Source organism: Sciurus carolinensis, chromosome 3, assembly GCF_902686445.1.
Source record: "Sciurus carolinensis chromosome 3, mSciCar1.2, whole genome shotgun sequence".
In the NCBI taxonomy this organism is placed as follows: domain Eukaryota; kingdom Metazoa; phylum Chordata; class Mammalia; order Rodentia; family Sciuridae; genus Sciurus; species Sciurus carolinensis.
Window position 1 is genome coordinate 118856227 of NC_062215.1, and position 21216 is coordinate 118877442.

Below are 21216 nucleotides of genomic sequence, written 5' to 3' on the forward strand. Positions count from 1 at the left end.
TCAGCTTTGGAAGGAACAGACGTGCTGGAGTGGAAGTTCTTATGTGTTCCCTGGGTCAGAGAGAGTGAGCAGGGACTTGATGAGACTCTCAGCCTGGACATCCAAAAAGGCCGCCATGGAGGCTTATCCTCCCATTTCACCTTCTTGTGCTGTTTTCAGGAACCAGAATCAAGGCAGTCAATAAGAATAAAGTGGGCTAGCCAGAGAACTCAACCACTTGAATAACAAAGCTTCAATTTGATTCACTAATCTGTCAGTGATTTTTGTGGTGCTAGTGATTGAACCCAGGACCTTGTGCATGGTAGACAAGCACTACACCACTGAGCTACACCCCCAGCCCTGTTTGTTAATTTTTTAATTACACATAATAACTTAACAGATTTATGGAATGCAAAGAGTTGATTTGATATATGTATACAGTATGTGATAATCAAATCAGGGTAATTAGCATATTCATCACCTCATATATTTATTGTTTCTTTCAAGAACCTCTCTTCTAGCTATTTTGGAGTATAGAATATGTATTTTTGACTCATTTACCATACTATGTGATAGAATACTAGCACTTATTCCTATCTACTTGGAACTCTGTACCCATTGACCTCACTCATACCCTCACTGCTCTGTGTCCCCCATCCCACCAACAACCTTCGGTAACTTTTAAATAGTCTGTTTGTAAGATATGCTCGTGACTATCTTGTTTTTATTGGTTCTTTTTAGTTCTATGTGACAGAATTCATTTTGACATAATTTTACAAGCATGGAATATATCTTGTTCTAATTCAGTCCCCAGGACCTCCCCTTCCCTTCCCTTCCTCCCACAGCCTGCTCTTTCCTTCTGTCTTTCTGCATTTACTCATAGTTATTTTTTAATTCATTTCTTGTGGTATACGCCATGGTGAGAGTCACTGTGGTATATTCACAGAGCTGATAAAGCTTAAATGGAAAACTGGTGCATAGAAGGAGATAGAAAACAAGGGTGAGAGCCCAATGGAAGAATTTGAGATTTCTAAAATTCCTTCTTAATTTTTAAAGAAGGAAGGGCTCTTTCACTTGCTTTTTTGTTAATTACTAGAGCTTTATAGTTTTAGCTAGTAGTTGGGTTCATCCCAATAAACTCAAGCAAATCAATTTCAGTTTATGATCCCCCCTTTTCTCTTCTGTCCTTCCTCCCCTCTCCCATTCTCCTTCCACTATTCTACTAGACTTCCTTTTGCTCATCTATTAATTTATATTTGATTATTATCCTATTCTCCCCTCTTCCTTCCTTTATTTGACTCTAGCTTCTGCATATGAGAGAAAACATTTGAACTTTGAGTTTCTGAGTTTGGCTTCTTTCACTTAGCATGATATTTTCCATTTCCATCCTTTATTAGCAAATGCTATAATTCCATTCTTTTTAATGGCTGAGTAGAATTCTATTGTGTGTAAGCATATATACACACATACCACAATTTCTTAATCCATTTGTCTATTGGCAAGCATCTGGTTTTGATTTCATAATTTCACTATTGTGAATTGTGCTACCATAAACATTGATGTGGTTGTATCACTGTAGAATGTTGATTTTAGATCATTTGGAAATACCAGTGAGTGAGAGATCTAGGTTATATGGTAGTTCTATTCCTAGTTTTGTAAGGGGTCTCCATAGTACTTTCCAGCACGGTTGTCCTAGTCCGCAGTCTCACCAACAATGTACAAGTATACCTTTTGCCCTACAACCTTGCCAGCATTTATTGTTCTTATTCTTGATCATTGCCATTCTCACTGGAGTGAGATGAAATCCCTGATTGCTAGAGATGTTGAAATTTTTTCATATATTTATTGGCCATTTGTGTTTCTTCTTTTGAGAAGTTTCCATTTGGTTCTTTTGCCCATGTGTTGATTTGTATGTGTGTGTGTGTGTGTGTGTGTGTGTTGTTTTTTTGAGTTCTTTGTATATTCTGGATATTAATTCCCTATCAGAAAAATAGCTGCCCAAGATTTTTTCCCCATTCTGAAGGCTCTCTCTTTATGCTTTTAATCATTTTCTTTGCTGGGCAGAAGCTTTTTAGTTTGATAGCATCCCATTTGTTCAACTTGCTTTTTGAAGCACAAGAAGGTCTAAGCTCAATTTTAATTAATTCCTCAGAAACACAGGGGGTAACTATGGTGTTTCTTTTAAAGCATTTTTTTGAAAAGTATTTTTTAGTTGTAGACAGACACAATACCTTTATTTTATTTATTTACTTTTATGTGCTGCTGAGGATCCAACCCAGTGCCTCACATGTGCCAGGCAAGTTTTCTACCACTGAGCCACAACCCCAGTCCCTTAAACCACTTTTTACAAGCAAAGTCCTCCAAGATTGATTACAGGTTACTTATATTATTCTTAGTTTAATTTGTGCTGAATCAAAAATATTGAATCTGAAACCACATATTTCCATGGCTTCTTTCTTTCAAAAGTAGAATTTATTTTAAAATCTAAGCCAAATATTGGTCTTTGACATATTGATTTGTCTTCATTACTACTAATGAAAATATATTGACCTGCCTTGCATGCTGAGAAGAAATTAGAATATAAGTGGATTAAAAGTCAGTGTATGTCATTTCCGTGGTTCCGAATCTTCAAAACTCACTTGAGTAATTTGAACTAGTATCAAAAGGTCACACACATCATCAATTGTACATGTATCCAGACAATTGCCTGGAGAAAACATCTTCACTTAAATTAGAAATGGTGGCTATAAAATGGAAAGAAAAGAATTGGGAAAGGAGTAGACGTGCAAGCACAATTCACATTCGAGAATGTTCCTGATTATTTTAGAAAGGGAAAAAACATTCCACGTCTTCATTTGAGGTTAGCTCTGCCGCCTGGACTCCCTTTGCCTGTAGTACCTTTTGTCTGGAAACCATGATAAAGTAGCTCCATCCAGAGACTGGGAAGAAACCAATATAGGCAGAGGCGTGTGTTGCTGCCTCTGCCTCAGGAAAGCACTAAGGGCATTTAATTCTGTTTAGCAGGTGCCCTGAAAGGATGTGTGTGTGTGGCTTCCTTAGACCATGGCACAGAAGAGCTGTATGGCGGTATTTGATCCCTGACAAGCATTCTGACTTACAAAAATGGCAATTCTTTCTGCATTTGCCACTTAGAACAAGGTTTCTTGTAACAGTGATTTTCTCTAGATTAGAATTGAACCAGTAGCATCTGTTAAAGTAAGCCATTAAGAGCCAGAAACCTGGGAGACAATGTCTCACACCCACCCTCTTTACGAGGCTTCATTTCAATACCTTCTGACTTACAGAGTCCAGTCGTCTGTTGAGGTTTCACAAATGGTTGTTGGGACTTAAAATGCAAGGGTAGAAGGTTGTAGCCACTCTACTTGGTTGATTTGAGCGCTAATTCTAAAACTCTTTGGGTCATTAATAAATGGCAGTTGAGAATCAAGGGGCACAACTGTGCTATTCGGAGAGGTGGGTCCAACTCAGGACAGCCTCAAAGGTTTAGGTTGATGATATTTAATGTCAGAGTCCCCTCCTTTTCCACTATGCCAGACACTCAACACTCCCACTCCCCATTCCTAAAATGCCTTACAAAGTGCAGATGCCTTCATTAGAGGCCCTGGAATAACATCTGTCTGCACCCAGGCAGCTGTGGGCTGGATCTCTAACTGCTAAGCCACCAGGAGCTGTGGAGCTTCAGAACACTGCAATTAAAAGGCAAGTGAGAGGCAGTGTCAATTTTAAAAAGTACTTTTGTTTGACACCATGGCTCTCCCGCTGCAACCTCTTCCTCACAACCTCGAAGGTGGGAAAATGGAGTGGTTACTCAGAGGTAATCAGTCAGAGGTCCTGGGTTCCAATCCCAGTTCTGTCACCTCCTTCTTGTGTGTCCTCAGGCGAGTGGTGGAGTTAACTCTACGCCTCAGCATTCCCTCCTTGAAATGGGTAAAGGAACTGTGCCAACCTCATGGGGGTTACTTTGCAAGAAATGAGGAAATGGTGTCCGGCACGTTTCAAGTGCTCAGTAGAGGCCGGATGTTGTTATTTCATGTGCAGACAGCAAGGTCAAGCATCAGCAGCCTCAGAGGCAAGGCGCCACATTGTCAGGCGAGCTCTGAGCGCATGCTTTTCCTGGGCAGGATCACAGGAAACTTCCATCCGTGTACCCACACACTCGCCCTGCCACAGAGGCCTAAGATACTTGAACACAAGAAATGCTGGGCAGCCATTGAACCTCCCTAGGTTGAGAAAGCCAGTGGAGATCCCACAAAGTTCAGGAGGCCATATGGCCAGACTCAAAAAAAGAGCGCCAAATCGCCCACAAACAAGCAAGGACTCTCTCCCTTTCCTGCTAACAAAGCTCAACTCTTTTTTTTCCCCAAGTGAATCCAAGTAAGTTAACAATATAAAGGAAAGCAATGCTTCTTTCTGGCAGTTGTCCTTTTTACTTCTACTTAGCCTCAGAGACACTTCGTACAGCCTGGAAAACATTCAGCAAGTGAACTTGAACTGTGAGGAAGAAGCTGTGCCCGACAGCACCACCTGTCCTTAGGAACTCTTTGGGAATGTTTGTGGGGTAGATAATGGACAAGAAAACTGCAGATTCCTTCACCTGAACTGAACACCTCTGTAGACTTGGGGTGCTCTGAATATTTACAGACCCTTTTGGGTACATCACAATAATCGGAATAATTCATATTTGCTATTGATTTGTTTTGGGTCTAGCATTCTGAGCTGAAAACTACAAATTCATCATAATGCTTTATGAGCTGCATTCAAGAAAGAACGGAATGCTAGAAAGGAAAATCCTAAAAGCCTTTTAGTTACAAGGGACTAGGAATGGGTTTATATGCTAATTGTTCCATGTGCTAGGAAGCAGTTTACTCTGCTCAGGGCTACATGCAGCTCAAACAATTCTAATGCATATAAATTGACTTGTCAGTTTAAAGTTTTTGAAAGTCTTGAGGCAAGAACAGACTTGTAATGAAGAACTGTAAGAATTCTAATCCAGACCTGGTGGGAAGTTCATTCACTGATTCATTTACATCATACATACTGAGGATCTATTAGGCACCAAGTACTCTTCTTAGCCTAGCGATTCAGCAATGGATAAAAGAACTCGTGAGCCTCCTGGAGCTATTATGGGTATTCACAGAAGTACACTAAGAAATTATAATGCGATATGAGATGGAGATAAGTGCTAGGACATAAATAAAACTGTAAGGAAATAGTGACAAGGATCTCCTTTTAGATAGGGTGGCCTCTGAGGAGACGACATTTGAATCAGACCTGTTTGGTATAAAATGAAGCCGAATACCATGTGGCCTTGTAGTAGAAAGAGTACTCAGCAGAGGACACAGCGAATGCAAAGACCCTGAGGCAGGGTGACAACTGACCACTGAGTAGGAAGAGAACATGGAAAGGGGTGGCTAGAGGGAGGGGAAACCAGAAAGGGTGGGGCTCAGAATGTGCAGGACCTTCCAGCCAGGTCAACAGCAATTGTTCTAGTCACTGCTGCTCTACTAGGCTTGGGTTATTATCACTTTTTTTTTTTTTTTTTTTTTTTTTGGTGCTGGGATTGAACTCAGGGCCTTGTGCATGCAGGACAAGCACTCTACCAACTGAGCTATATCCCCAGCCCTCTTATCACATTTTAATCTTCACAAAACCCAATGCCACCTCACTGACACACACTCACCACCTCGCTCCAGCACACTCTCTCCCTCGCTCTCTTCACTAATTGATGTAAGTTCCTGGCACAAAGACATCTAGTTTTAAATACAATGAGATGTTTATATGCCAGCTTCATTACTTAAAAATAGTTGCCTTAACTCTTCTGCTACTAGGACAAGTTCTTTTTTTTTTTTTTAAATATGTTTTAGTTTTACGTGGACAAAATACCTTTATTTTATTTATTTTTATATGGTGCTGAGGATGGAACCCAGTGCCTCACACATGCTAAGTGCTCTACCACTGAACCACAACTCCAACCCCTACTGGGCAAATGAGTGTTTTCTATACCTGCGCTTTAATACACAACCTACAATAGTCTTTCTTCCAAAAAAGTGGTAAAAATAAGCACAGATGTACTAACAGGGAGAAATGAATAAAACTTTTGTAATAGATCAGTATTCTAAGGCCTCTGGATTCAGAGCTGTCAGTCTTTGCTTGGTTTATAACACTAAGTTCAATCTGTGTAAAAATGTGTAGTTATTAAGTTAGTTACTGAAGAGTTCTGGGACTGTTTCCCAGATGAAATTAAGTACAAAATAATTTTGAAGGTATTTGATAATAAAAAATAGAACTGACATACTAAAAATATGCAACAAAACTTCTTATGGTTCCTATTAAGAAGAAATGTCCTACATTTCCTTTATCTGAAGTCAGAGGTGAGGTGAATGAAAATATCCCCTCATCATTGTAGCTATAGATGCACCTATAAGTAGGTCATGATACAATCAGTTTAAGGTGAGAGTGATCCAACAGAGCCAAGGAGGTTGCCCTTAGAAGGCATTTCCAGACCTCCTGGAAGTTTGCTTTTCTAAAAGTCTGATGTCAGCCCCACCACAGCTTTCCATATAATTGCTAGATATGGGTGCATGGCTGTACTGTAGTCCCAGCTCTTTGGGAGGCTGATGCAGGAGGATTCCTTTTAAGCTATTGCTTTGTTAAGTCAATCATAAGGTTATCATTTTATTTCCAGCTATTATAATCTAGAGCTAATCTGATTAATGTATGTTTTTCAAAAAAAATTTTTGGGAGTGCTGGGGATTAAACTTAACCACTGGGCCACATCTCCAGCCCTTTTTTATATTTTATTTAGATATAGGGTCTTACTGAGTTGCTTAGGACCTCACTAAATTGCTGAGGCTAGCTTTGAACTCAAGATCTTCCTGCCTCAGCCTCCCAAGCCTCTGGAACTATAGGTGTGTGCCACCATACTAGCCTAGTACTACTTCTGTTCCTTACTAGTTGTGTTAGTTTTCTAGGGTGTTATAGCAAATTACCACATTCTGGGTGGGTGGCTTGAACAGCAGACGAGGAGTCAGAAATCAGGTGTCAGCCGGTTGGTTCCATCTGAGGACTATGAGGGAGCATCTGTTTCATGGGTGTCTCCTGCTTCCGGTGGTTTGCTGGCAATCTTTGGCATTCCTTGGCTTGGAGATGCATCATCCCAATCTGTCTTCACATTCATGTGGCATTCTCCCCTTGTACCTGTCTATCTTTGTGTCCAAATTTCCCCCTTTTATAAGGACACATTGTACTGGGTTTAAGCCCACACTATTGGACCTCATCTTGATCTTCATTTGCAAAGATCTCCATTTCCAAATCAGATCACAAACACAGTCACTGAGGGTCAGGACCTCAATATTTTAGGGGCAGACACAATTCAATCCACAAAACTGGTATGAAAGAAGGTTAAAAAAACGGTCTCCTTTTGTAAGATCCTTTTCCATATCCTTAAGGGTTTGCCTAAGATCCTCATAGAAAGTCATCTCTTTATGTAATCATTACATTTTCAGTCTGAACCCGCACACATGCATGTGTGTGTGTGTGGTTTTGCTGATTTCTGACCCATTCATCCTATTTAACAACTATCCCTTTGCTAACAGGGCAAACCTGGAGATGAGCTACGCCAAAGGGCTTCAGAAACTGGCAATCAAGCTGAGTAAAGCATTACAGAACACAAAGAAAAAGTAAGTATGATGGCAGAGGTAAGGCAAAATCATTCTTAAAAAGAATACACAGCGTATCCAGCTTCCCTTTATCAATGCTGCAGGTCCATGCCATCAAGCACAGCTTCTGGTGTGAGGGCACTCACTATGTGCTGTGCACTGTCAAGGGCTTGGCAGGTGCTCCCACTTAATCCTCACAACAACCTGAGAGCTCTTATTATCATCCATCTTTACAGAAGAGGACTTGAGGCTTAGAGAATTTAAGAAACTCCCAATTGCATGGGTAATGAGTTGCAGAACTGCATAGCAACTGGGTCTGTGACTCCTCAGCCCACAGTATTTGTCACAGTATTTCACTTGAGCAGTCATGTAATTAAGTTAGGGGTCTTGGAGTCAGAAAGTGTGAATTCTGTGTTATTTCTACCCTTTGGCCTTTGACAAGCAACTCAACCTCTTTGTGCCTTGATTTCTTCCTGTTAGATGGAGTGTGATGGAATATATGTGTCTCACTGTGTACGTGTGAATGTGTGCATGGCATGCATATTTATTGTAATAAAGATTGTAAAAAACTGTCTTGCACATTGGGTGCAAAAAATTGTTGGTTCACATTCTCCTCAGAAAGAAGTAGATGCCTTCTTTTGGAGAACAAAGAAAGATACTAGGTATTCTGAAAGTGGCCCATCAGTGATAATTTGCTGTGAAGATTCTTGACTAATGCATGCAGATGTAACCCTAAACTGGCAGTGCTATTTCAAAAGCTTCTTGCCATGATGAAAGAGAGACAAAGAGCAGGAACAAAGGAGACTTCTGGAGCCCAAATTCCCACTCCTTAGATATCACCTGCTTGGATGTCACCTGAAATTGCATATGATGGCTTTGAAATGGCTCTGGCTTTTAGCTCTGTTTTTATTTTTAGGATAGCATTCTGGTTAACTACAAAGGAGCTGGTAGAGCACAGTGGTTGAGTATAGACAGGCTTATGCTTAGACTACTTCAGTTTAAATTCTAGCTCTACCACTTACCAGACTAGTGGCCTAGGACAATTTATCTTCCTCTCAGTGTCACTTTAAAATGGAAATAATGTCTATCGCCTACAGACTCTAGGAGTAAATGAGATAATACAAGTATACCGAGCAGAGCACCTGACTAGGAGCAAAAGCTCTGTAAATGTCCATTTTGTTTCTGATTCTAATTCCTTAATTATCTCCTAAGGAATAAGAGGTGGAGGAGTGTGTGTCTTACTGTGTTGCAACTCCAGCATCCAGCATAGTAGTACCAAAAAGTTGGCATGTCCAGAATGTTCCATTAACCAGCTTTAGTATATTTATTAATAATCACCAATTGAATTTTTTTTATACCAAAATCTGTTTTAGGTACTTACTTTTTCAGATATTTTAAAAGATCACTTGAAGGTTAGAGTAACATGATTCTGCGAAGGTCACACAAGAAACACAGGAGGAAGGGTGCCACCAAACCCAGCCCCCCTGAGACCAACACTCCAGGTCTCTTGCTCTCCTCTCCAGCTGCTCTGAGGGACGATTGGGAGATTCTACCCAAAACGTGCCTGGCATCCTTAAAAAAATAAAAAGCACAACTCCATTGAGGATTAATTTACAGGCAGTAGTAAGCACCAGTCTGAAGTATTTGGTTTGGTCAACTTTGACACATTTGTACTGTGTAACCAACCAAAGCCCAAACAGACACTGAAAGATTCCTAGGGTCTGTTTGCAGCCCCAAGCAACCACTCATCTGCTTCCTTTCTAACTAATATGGATTAGTTGTGTCTTTTCTTGGCTTTCTGATCATTGGCAGCACACAGTGGGTCCTCTCTTGTGCCTGGTTTTGTGCCTGTCTTTGGATGTGTAGGAAGGTTCGGATGTTTTGGTCCAGTTCTCCCATTCTTTGCCTACAGGGTGCAAACTCAGGCATTAGAGGAAAAACCTCTGCCTTGTTCAGATTTTGACCAGGATAGAGATTCATCCTCTCCCTTGTCATCAAAATCAACATGAGCTCTGTCCCTGAGGTTTATTAACACAATTGGGTTCATTCTCCTGACTTTCGAAGGCAGGCCGCTGAGAGCTGGGTTCCTTCCGTGGGAGAAGATAACATCACATTTCCTAATCCTCCTTCTCTGCCTCTGGGGAGTAGGCAGTGTTCCCTTTGGTGTTAAATTAGAATATCTCTTAAAAGACCATTAAAGGTCTGAGATGTACTAAAAGTTGGCAGGGAGCAGAAGCTGAACCCCGACCCCAAAAGCAGTAAGCAGGACATGACCAGGATGTTGAGTCCACTGTCCTTTAACTTCATCTGTACAGCAAGGAACCTGAAAAGATTGTCTTTCAGGGCCTTCTAACCCAGCGTCCTATCTCCCATCTGCTCTCTTCCTCGGCTACTTGATTTGTTTTCTACAGACATGAAATGGAGGATGAAAATCTAAATGAAAAAGTATGGGGGTCAGGGAGCAGTATATTTAATGACTATGGTGCAAGTAAATATATTGGCAGAATTTAATCTCCTGGAGAAATGGAAATACACTTAGAGAAGTGGATGCAGACAGTGCACATGAGCATGATGCGTTATTTCTCAGAGTTCACTGGAAAATCACACCCACCCTGTCATCTCCCCCACCCCACCCTGTTTTTGCCTCTAGCTGTCTCAGCAGCGCCTGGGCCTGGGCCTCAGAGGGCATGAGATCCACTGCGGACCTGCATCAGTGAGTGTACCCTGCTCCCACCCTGGCCTTGCTCCAGCCCCAAGGGATTGAAAGGGGGTAGGGTACAAATATTCCACTTTAAATTCACACTGAATAGATGTGCTATAACATGCCATTTCATGTCCCTGGAAAGTAATTGGAAAGTGGATGTAAACCCTAAGACAATGACTATGTGTCTTTATGTTCTATTTCCAGAAAACTTGGCAAAGCAATTGAGTTAGAAGCAATAAAACCAACTCATCAAGTCCTAAGTATGCAAGAGAAAAAGAGGAAATCAGTGAGTCAAGGCTTTTCTTTTCTTCCCTGTTAAAAGCAAGATTTCTGTCTGTGGCCAGTGGAGGAAAAGGTGATCTAAAAGAGATGCTAGGTCTCAGGAATTTAACATAAAAATAATCAAAAACACTCCCAAGATTTATGTGCATGGCTGTTTGTTAGTGCATTATTTATAGTAGTGAAAAAGTGGGCAACTACTTCATTGTCCAAAGACAAATTATAAAACTAAAATAAATACAATTATGATAAAGGCAAGTAACAGAACACCACACAACCAATAGAAAATGTTACTATAGAAGGCTGAGGATGTAGGTCAGTGGTAGAGCACTTGCCTAGCATGTTCAAGGCCCTGGGTTCAATCACCAGTATAAAAAACACAAACAAATAAAAAATCTTATTATTATAGAAAACTTTGATCATATGGGGATTTTTTTCACAACAGCATGTTAAATAACAAAGGAGAATGAAAACAATTTATCAAACAATATCATCTCAATTTGTAGGCTACACATACATACCCAGAAAAAAAATCTAGAAGAACCTTCCCAAAATTTAATAAGAATTACCTTGAGGTAATGAAATTACCGGTTACTATTATTTCATATTTTGTACTTTTTGTAGTTTTTTTTTTCCAATTTTATTAAATCCATTTGTGAACAGAAGGATATGAACACAATTCATAAAGATACTTGGCTTTGCTTATCATCTTAGAATTATGTAAAGATGATAAGAGATTTAATCCTCAAATATTTTTAAAATTGGAAAAAAAATGCTGATCAACTCCCCAGGGTGCATGGTCCTCTTGAGTATCCTTTGGTTTTCCTATTCACCTTTCCTTCTGAACAGTTTTGTTTGTGCCCTTTTTATTTGTGTATTGTACAGTTGTTAAACTCTTTAGGATATGTTTCCAGGCCACATCAACACCACATTAACAAATTCTGCTTGGGGTGGGATTTTTGAAAAGCTCTGATGGAAGAGAAGTGATTTTAAAAATGTTTAAATTCTAACTCATTCAACTGCCTTAGGTAGAACTCATGTTTCATCTGCCTTTGCAAACCAACCTCATAAAAACTAAACACAAAGTTGTATTTCGTTAATTACAAAATCAAAAATCTTTTACCACATGATAATTACATTTCTATAGTACTTATTATAAATTAGGCATAGAGGAATGACAGTTTATCATGGTGCTTTAGACAGTTGATGTCACAACCCCCAAACTGCTGTGTTTGCTGTCTTCTTTTCAGCATTATCTCCCACCTACCACACACACACACTGCATCCCACCTTTCTGTCCCACTCTCACACAAAAGATAAAAGATTCAATTTTATTTTTAAAAGTGAACTTGTTCCACATTCCAGTCAAATCTGTGGAATCAAAAGTGGCAAAATGATCCAGGTGCACTGGTGCAGACCTGTAATCCCCATGGCTCAGGAGGCTGAGGCAGGAGGATCGCCAAGTTCAAAGCCAGCCTCAGCAAAAGCAAGAAGCTAAGCAACTCAGTGAGATCCTATCTCTAAGTAGGGTTGGGATGTGGCTCAGAGTGAGTGCCCCTGAGTTCAATCCCTACCAAAAAAAAAAAAAAAAAAAAAGGAGGCATAGTACATAAAATTATCTTCATTGCATTTGTTACAATAAACCATGTACTCTATCTAAATTTAATCAACTGGGGAAAATAAAAGGTTTGCATTTGCTGGATCTCAGAATGGTTGAGAGAGAGCTGATATACTGAGTCTGTGGTCCAGGAAAAAAGATTCACCCTAACATATCTGGGGCATTGCCCATGTTCATTATCATTACTGTCTTTTTTTTTTTTCAAAAAGTTAATTATGATTAAGAATTCAATCTTCTTGAAAATTAAAGTAGTAGTCACACCAGGAGCTATGGAACATTTATTAAACTTGGTAGTGTGTGGCTGTGTGGCTGTCACAGCACTAATGTTTGTTCCGTGTGGACTGATGTTGAAGAAGATGTGGCGGGACCAGCAGTGACTCGGCCTCTGCGGTTGCCTACTCCACATGGTTGCCTATGTGACTCTGCTTTTCACATCGTTAGAGATGAGAGATCATTACTTTTCCAAATCCTATCAGGAGACACAACATAGAGATAAGAGAGTTAGGTTACTTACCTCAGGAAATGTCTGCTATAGGATTCTGAAACCCCAATGGATTGTAAGAGTGATTGCTCCAGAATTAAATCCGCACTATGGCTGTCTTAGTTTAGGCTGTTATTATAAAAATAACATAAACGGGGTGGCTCAGAAATAACAGAAATTTACTCATGACTGTTCAGGAGGCTGGGAAGTCTGAGATCCAGGCACCAGCACATGTGGTGTCTGGTGAGGACTCACTTCCTGGTTCACAGATGGCCGTCTCCTCACTGTGTACTCACATGGCAGAAGGAGCAAGAGACCTCTTAATGCCTCTTAAATATATATATATACATATATATATATATGTATATATATGTGTATATATATATATATATATATATGTATGCATACACATACATACATACATACATACATACTGGGCAAGCGCTCTACCACTGAGCCACAACCCCACTTCTGAGGGCCTCTTTTATAAGGGCACAAATCCATGCATGAGGGCCCCACCCTCATGACCAGTCAAGTACCAAAGTCCTCACCTCCAAATCCCTCACAATGAGGGAAAAGATTCCAACCTATGAATTTTGGGGGTACACAAATATTTAGTCCATAGCAGTGACAGGAAGAAATCAAAACATTTTTTTCATTTTTCTCTTTAATAGCTTGATAATGAAGTTGAAAAGACAGCAAATCTTGTTATCAGCAACTGGAATCAGCAAATTAAGGCAAGTATCCACAAATACCATTTATCTACCCTTAGTTCTAATACTGAAGCTCTTTGCTTTCGCACAGGCATCATACCATGTTCTAGTACTGCTGAGTGCTAATTGTAGAGAAAAATGTTTCTTCACTAGAGTTTTTATACAGGCATGTCTTTCAACTAATCCAAAGAAGAGCATGGCTTAAAATACGGTTATTAATAGATAACACTCAAATGGCATTTATTTTTACCACGTGTTGTATATTTAAATATTTAATCATCACAACAACCCAGTGCAGTATATAACCTTGCATTCTCCCATTTTACACATGGGGAAACTAAGAAAGTTTAATTTTCCCAAGCGTATAAAGCTGGTTAATGGTTGAACCAAGAATTCCTACAAGTTCTTGGACTCCAGAGTCACTGCTCTGTCCCTTACACTACACCAACTGTCTCTCTGTATAATTTGAAACTCAGGGCAAGTGACAAACATCATCTGAGTTTTGGATTTTCATCGGGAGAGAGTTTTGGTGATCTTAACCTCATTAGTAAAAGGTTATGGTGAGGGGTGGGTAGTGAATGTCAAGTGAAATGCACTTGTCAATTTCAGAAGAATGTATAGTCTGTTTTCTGTGCATGATCCTACACTAAGACATGATCCTTGTTGTCAAGTAATTTAAAATTTAGTTTTCTAGACAACAGGCAGAAAATAGTGAATGAATTCTAAGGAGAGGAATACTGAACTGATGTGGGAAGCTACAGCATACCATTATAGGTTCTTAACAGAGAGATGACAGATGGAATCCATATGTACAGATTATTCCAGAATAATCTGGTTAGCAGAAGCTCATTTTAAGCAGGAAGGATGAGACTAAGAAATCTGCTAAGAAAACCCAATGATATCCTTTGAAAGGACTTATACTTCAGGAGTATAAATTTTCCTTTTTCATCTCCAAAGTGTTAGCACGCAAAGAGAACATTTGCAAGTAAACAGTTACTGGTGCCAAATAACCAGAGATGCCCTCAGAAATAAGTGGCCTCATCAATGCTTCTGAAGCTTCTGCTGGCTCTGAGGACTCTATAGACCAAGGACATTAATAAGAAATATTTGAGATAAATAAATTTCTATACCCATAGTAATTGAACTGCTCAAACGAAGCTCATGAAAATCACTTTTGAATAAATCTTTAAAGGTCTCAGAAAAAGTATCCAACCATTTGTTTTCAGTTCTGATTTTGAATTTCTGAGCTCTCTTAAAAGGGATTTGTTTTTATAAACCAATTTTCTTTAAATATTCAGCTTTCACAGGAAAACTAATACAATGGACTAAAATGCAGAAGCAATGCTCTGAAGCTACAATTGCTTCCAAGAACAAGAAAAAAAAATCTTTTATTATTTCTGTTTCTACCAAGTCATTTTGCTCAATAAAATGATGTTATTTTTCATGAAGAATAACAGAAATTAGAGAACATAAAATTCTTGAGCTATAATAATTTTCTCTCCAGTTGCAATTCAAGGGATTTAGCATGTCAATAATGAAATAAGTCTCTTTTGGAGAAAAGAATGCCAAGCCTTAGAAGACCAAGTCCTCTTGCCTCATGCTCTCAGTCATCAGCAGCCATGTGACTGATGGAGGTGGAGGGAAGGGCTGTGGGCTGCTTTTCCTCGAATCCCTTTTGTAGAGAGCCTTCACATGTTGTGAGAGAGGTAGAAGGCTTTGCCTCTGATTCTGGAGGTGAAAGCCCAGGGGAAGTGAGACCCAATTTTCCTCCCCCTTTATTATCCAGGTTTGTAGCCCTTGCAATTTTAAGGTGAAAAGACAAATAATATCTCAATCAATCTAGTTCCTGAACAGTTGATTTCAACTCAACCCAAAATCTGTTTGTTTATTTTCTCTCTGGAGCATCATCTTTCAGCCAAAGTCAACTGTGAAGAAAAAGAAAGGGTAACCTGAATTAGAACCTGTGCCAAGTTTTGAGGCATCCACAGAGCAGGAGACATGGAGAGCTTCTTCCTTCCCCTCACTTTCCATCCCCAACAAGTTCAGGGTATTTCACAGCATGCCAGAAAATGCTTGGCTCTCAAGCCCAGGCATCAGAGAGCCAGGTTTCCACCATTGCTTAACCTTCAAGACAGTATTTTACAACAATCTTAGCTGTGGCCCAGGTTAACTCAAAAGAACAACACAGGTGACCTTCCACTTTTGTTGTCAAAAGCCATGCTAGCTAGGACAGTGTTCTGAAGGCTTTCAGGCCTCTCCTGATTGAGCAAAATGTTGAGTATGCCCCACACAATGACCAAATACACAGTGGTTCTCAGAGCAAAGTGTTCACTGCTGTGGTATTTTGGGCAGATTTTAGGGAGAGGGAGGAAACAAAGAACTAAAATTACACAGTGGTTCAAGGTAGCACATGAACATGCCTGGTTCAAAACAAAAGAGTTTTGCTCTTGATATCCTTTTCTGTTCCTGTTTATCTTGTCTGTATGTTTTTGACTCTAGGCTAAGAAAAAATTAATGGTGAGTACTAAGAAGCATGAAGCACTTTTCCATCTTGTAGAAAACTCCAAGCAATCCATGACTCAGAAGGAGAAGCAGAAGGTAAGCTGGCATGGGAGGCTGGGTGCTGTGGCTTGGAGGGAGGTTTCTTGCCCTGCACTGGGAACACAAGAGAACTGACTGGTTCCTTCCTCTTGCATGGATTCTCTGCAGAGCTGTAGATTGGCAGGACATGAGAAGGGATTCCAAATCACTCTGGGTCCACAAATATTTTCCAAAGATATTATTGACATCACAGATTAGGCCAACAATTTCAATCTTTTATTAAAAACCCTCTTAATAGAAAAAAAAATCCCCTCAGGTCACACTCCAAGTAAGTAAAATATATATATACTTTATATATGTTGGATACAATATATAGTATTTTATATATATATATATATTATACTAATATGAACATTATTAGACATAAAGTAGAAATGTTTGCAGAATGAGACAGATGAAATAATATTTTAGATGATTAGCTAATTGTGTTATCTATATAATTACTAGATAATAACCATTAAGTAAGTGTAAAATATATATGTTAGGCAAGGTTTAGCCTTAACCATAGTAAATATTAATTCATCTTTATATCAGTCCTCTTGATAATTTCAATTTTTAAAAAATGATTAAATAATAAAAATTCTATGATCTCTTGCTGGATCACTGAGTTTTTGCTTTTTAATATGGGCAATGGCATGCTTATAACCAGGAGCAGAAAAAAGTATCAGCTCTGCTGTTTTTGTGGCTTCCCTGTGAAGCAACGTAAGTCTGTGGGTTCCTGGTAGAAATACTTCCAAGAAGGTATTGAGGAATGATATTGATCAAATTATATTAAGTTCATGTATAAATATGGCATAATGAATTCTACATTACATGTAATTCTAATGCATCAATAAAAATAAATTTAAAAAGAAAAAATATTTCTAAGACAAGTGAGCATTTTTATATCAACCCAATCAAAGCTAGATAATGACTCTGCAAATCCACATGATACAGGCCCATGCCAAAGGCCCTTGTCCCAGGATGCTGGAAGTGAAGAAATCACCTTGAAAAGATTGTGGCAGCTTCTCAAGTTGCAGAATCCCTGCTTTTTCTCCAGGTCATTTTAGAATCTGCATCTGTCCATGTGTGGTCACCAGGGTCTATTCATGTATTTAATAGGAGCTTGATAACTGTGTTCTTAGGCCAAAATGAATACAAATGATATTGGGCTGCAGGAATAAAAGCAACTACTTTCTGCCTACACGCTAATCGGTCTTCTTGCATACCTCTCATGGTATGTGATTCAGACTAGAAAACTTTAAAATATCCAATACCTTCTTCAGAAGATGGAATCCCCCTAAGGAAATACAGACAGCATCGCTGCAGTCCCAAACATTCTTAAAAGAAAATTGTCATTGCAAGTAGCTCTATCATTTCATCTGAAGAGACTATTAGTTAAATAACTTAAATTCATTGTTAGCAGGATTTTACAGGGTTCTTATTTCTTCACATGTCAGTCTTCACAGTTTGAAATCGTAACGAGTGTTGAATAATGAGGTGGCTTCCAAGGAGGCTAACCCATAGTGTGCAAAAATGCTCAGCACCACGACCTGTCCTAGGCATTCCGAGCCCTCATTAGGAGCTATTCTTTATTGATGTCAAGTAATAACAAAGAAAAAAGATTGCACAGTTGAGTACTGAATAGATTGCACAGTTGACTACTGAATTTCCTCTTCCTTATTAGCAGCTTCCCTGGGAAGTAGAAGTCCACAGTCCTCCCCTGCCCTCCAGCAGCTTGTCCTGCAACCATGACCTTTGCTTGTTCTTACACCACAGACTCATCCACCTCCACTGCTTAATCTGGTAGCTGTGTTCTGGTCCTATAGCTGGACACCTGAGGCAGCATTCGTTTTTCATTTCAACAGAAGCATTTGTATCTCCACTTTGAGCTGTACCTCTGTGCTTCTCAGCAATTCTTGCTGCTTTCCTGCTGGACAGTCGCTGTTTTCACCAGAAGCCAGTGGAAGCTTCCATTCTCTTCCTGCCTCCATCCTCACACCCACGTGTGGCAGACTCTCCTGTTTCCTGCCTCACAGGGTGAACAGAAGGCAGCCTCAACCTGCCTGCCTCCCCTAGTAACAGCATCTGCATACCTCCAACAGACAGCCCGCTCATCCTGCGCTCCAGGCCCTGCCATCCTGCCTCTCGCACATCTCTGGTTAGCCCCACTCTTGGTATTGTGCATTGCCTCCCGGGGGTTGCTCCCAGAGTGTCCTCCCCCATCTCAGTCTGTCCAGGCTGCTGTAACTAATCATCATCATGTGGTATCCTAAACAACAAATATTTATTTCTCACGGTTTTGGATGCTGGAAATCCAAGGTCAGGATGCCGGAGCCTGATAGTGTGCTGGAGAAGGCCTTGTCCCTGGTTGCTGGCTGCAATCCTTTGGTTTTCTCCTCTATCTACAGGGCAGAGGAAGATGAGAGAGATCTTGGGGGTTCCTTTTTTAAGGGCATTAATCCTACTCAGGAGGGCTCCACCCTCAAGACGTAATCAAAGGCCTTACCTCCTAGTGGCCTGAGTCACTTTGGGAGTTGGAATTCCAACATATGAATTTGGGGGCACACATTCACCATCGCACTCCCTGTCCTGGGAAAGCAGGAAGAGTCAGACGCCTTTTCATGACTCTGTTCCTATTCCTCTATTATCCTCTCTCCTTCTTACGGTAAGATTTATTGAAAGGGCTGTCTTTGCTCCATCTCCACTTCCTCATCTTCCTTATCTTGTCATCGTCATCATTTCAAACACCCTAATCGGACTTTCCCCACTGTTCCACTCAGAGTGTTCTTGCCATCCAAAACAAAGTCCCCCTTCCCCTCAAAAAGAAAAGAAAACAAAGTCTTCCTGTTGAGGAGCTAACCAGTACTTTCCAGTTTTGACCTTACTGAACTTCTTGGAAGCATTAAACATTGTTTATTTCCCCCTTCCAGAAACATTCTCCTTTTTTACCTTGAGCAAAACCTTATTTCTGGTTTTCCTCCTACGTCTGTGGAAATTTTATCTTGGGCTCCTTATGGACTTCCTTTTTCTACCTGACCCATGTATATTGCCTTTTCAGAGGATTTCTCTCCTTTCTGTCTTTAATTCACCACTGTGTCTCCAGTGTCCAGTGCAGTACTCTCAAAGTCATGTAGTCAATAAATAGACTTTCAAGGCTTCAACTACCATATCTAGGCTGATTGTACCTAAATTCTTATCTCCAGCCTAAATCAGTCTCCAAATTGCCTTCTGTTCACTTCACACTCAACATCCAAAGTCAGACCCATCGCTTGTCTCTACCAAAGATACTCTGTATTCCTGTGTTTTCTAGATCGTTGAACATCACCATCCAACCATACCCTTTCAATTCTAACCCATCAGCCAAAAAATTTCTTGAACTTGTTTACTTCTGTCTGTCTCCCTGCCACTACTCTCTCCTGGGCCTCCATCACAATTAACCTAAATTCCTGCAACTAGCAGATTGTCCTCTTAGTCTTTGGTGGTGTCTCTTCCTTTCTGTCTCCATATGCAGGTCAAGTTACCTTTTCTGAAACTCAAATCTGATAGGTCATTCTCCTCTTAAAAGCTTTCAAAGGCTTTCCAGTGGCCTCAAAGTATAGTCCTTACTCTGTTCTGTGGCCTGTAAGACCCTCCCTGACTTCACTGTGGTGACATGTCAGTATTAGCTCTTGAGAACTCTTCTTCCTCCCAGATTGGGTGCTCCAATCTCACCAAAAATTTTGTCTGTATCATGCTGTGCTGTTTTGCCTCACCAATTCCTACTGTCATTTTAGGTATAATTATTCACACAGGGACTTTTTAAAATTTTTTTTCAGCACCTACTATGTGTGCAGTCTTGGCTTAAATGGTTTCCTAATTCTGAGACTAGGTTAGGTACCTCTCTTGGTGCCCCAGTGACACCTAAGCACTTCTGTAAACCTAGAGTTCCTGGAACTTAATGCATAGGATGGCAGTGGCCTATGTGTCCCTGTCTAGAGAAAGAGTTTATTGTTCTCTTTTCTATTTCCAAAGCTTCACCCATGACATATTGTAAGCAATCAATAAATGTTTGGTGAATAAATGAATGAAATGGTTTTTCCAAGAGAAAGAAAAGAGGAAAGAAGAATTCAATCCTGGCAAATTTTAGTAAAGGATGTATCTTAAATAAAAACAAGAGTCTACATTCTTTTTTAAATATCTGTTTGGGGCTCTTTTCTATACATTTTCTGTGCAGAAACTTGTGGCCAATAGTGCCATAGTACAGTGATGAATGTGAGTGGTCATCTCAAAAGTGTCTTGTTCTCACTGCTGGGTGTCTGAGCATTCTCCATAAGAATCTGAGGACAATGATTTAGCAAAGTATAGCCCTGGCACTCTTTGGGCTCTTTCATTATATTGTTATCAGGTTAAAACTCACAAGCTGTGTTTCTCAAATAGATGTGGTTCATTACACTTGAAATACAAAACTAAATGTGTCCTTGTAGGTCATACATCACAGCTGAAGGACAGCTGAATAGCTAGCATATCAATTGGAATAATAAAGTGAGTGGTATTAATATTCACCATTTTGGATGGATGTTCTTCATTATTGTAACATTAGTCAAAATGTCCTTAAATATAAAGAGGGTCGTTCTTAAAAAGTCTTTGTCTCTGTCCTTGAAACCTACACTGCTAAAACCAGGGAGGTTCTTGCTATTCTTTAAAGTGTGATTTGAGAACTATTTGCATAAGAATCATCTGAGGGAGTGAAGATTCTGATTTCCAAGTCCCAGTTTCTGTATCAGTATTGCTCCATGTGGGCCCCTGAAAGTTGCCATTTTACAAGCGCATTAGGTCGTTCTAGACATACTAAAGTTTGAAAATCATTCATGCAACCACCTTTCTCATTTCTCAGAGATATGAAATTGCTTGTCTGGACATTTTGATCATCAAATTCAGTTACTGTGGTCCTAGCAGTTCTGTATTACTTTGATATTCTAGAAGATGTTACAATAAGAATGGCAAATTTTGGTGATTCACAGGAGGGGACAGTTTGTCAAGGAGCAGATCATTGGGAAGCAGTGTGAGAGGAGACCATGTCAAGGTGTCCATAATTTGCAGTGAACATGGAGCCTGTATCTCAGACTTTTCATTAGTAATAATTATAGTCACCAGTCTTTTGAGGGCTCTGTTAGGTGGTGGACAGTGCAATGTGTGCCTTA

General features: G+C 39.9%; 1 protein-coding gene across 3 annotated transcripts in view; it reads left to right on the top strand.

The window, feature by feature from the left end:
* Nostrin (nitric oxide synthase trafficking) overlaps window positions 1–21216 on the top strand; it is a 59968-nt gene that overhangs the window by 14932 nt on the left and 23820 nt on the right. For all 3 annotated transcript variants that reach the window (XM_047546693.1, XM_047546692.1, XM_047546694.1), the window contains 5 exons: window positions 7596–7679; window positions 10309–10371; window positions 10567–10648; window positions 13415–13477; window positions 15953–16051. In XM_047546693.1, coding sequence (XP_047402649.1) covers window positions 7596–7679; window positions 10309–10371; window positions 10567–10648; window positions 13415–13477; window positions 15953–16051 — 391 coding nt within the window. The remainder of the gene's footprint in view (window positions 1–7595; window positions 7680–10308; window positions 10372–10566; window positions 10649–13414; window positions 13478–15952; window positions 16052–21216) is intronic.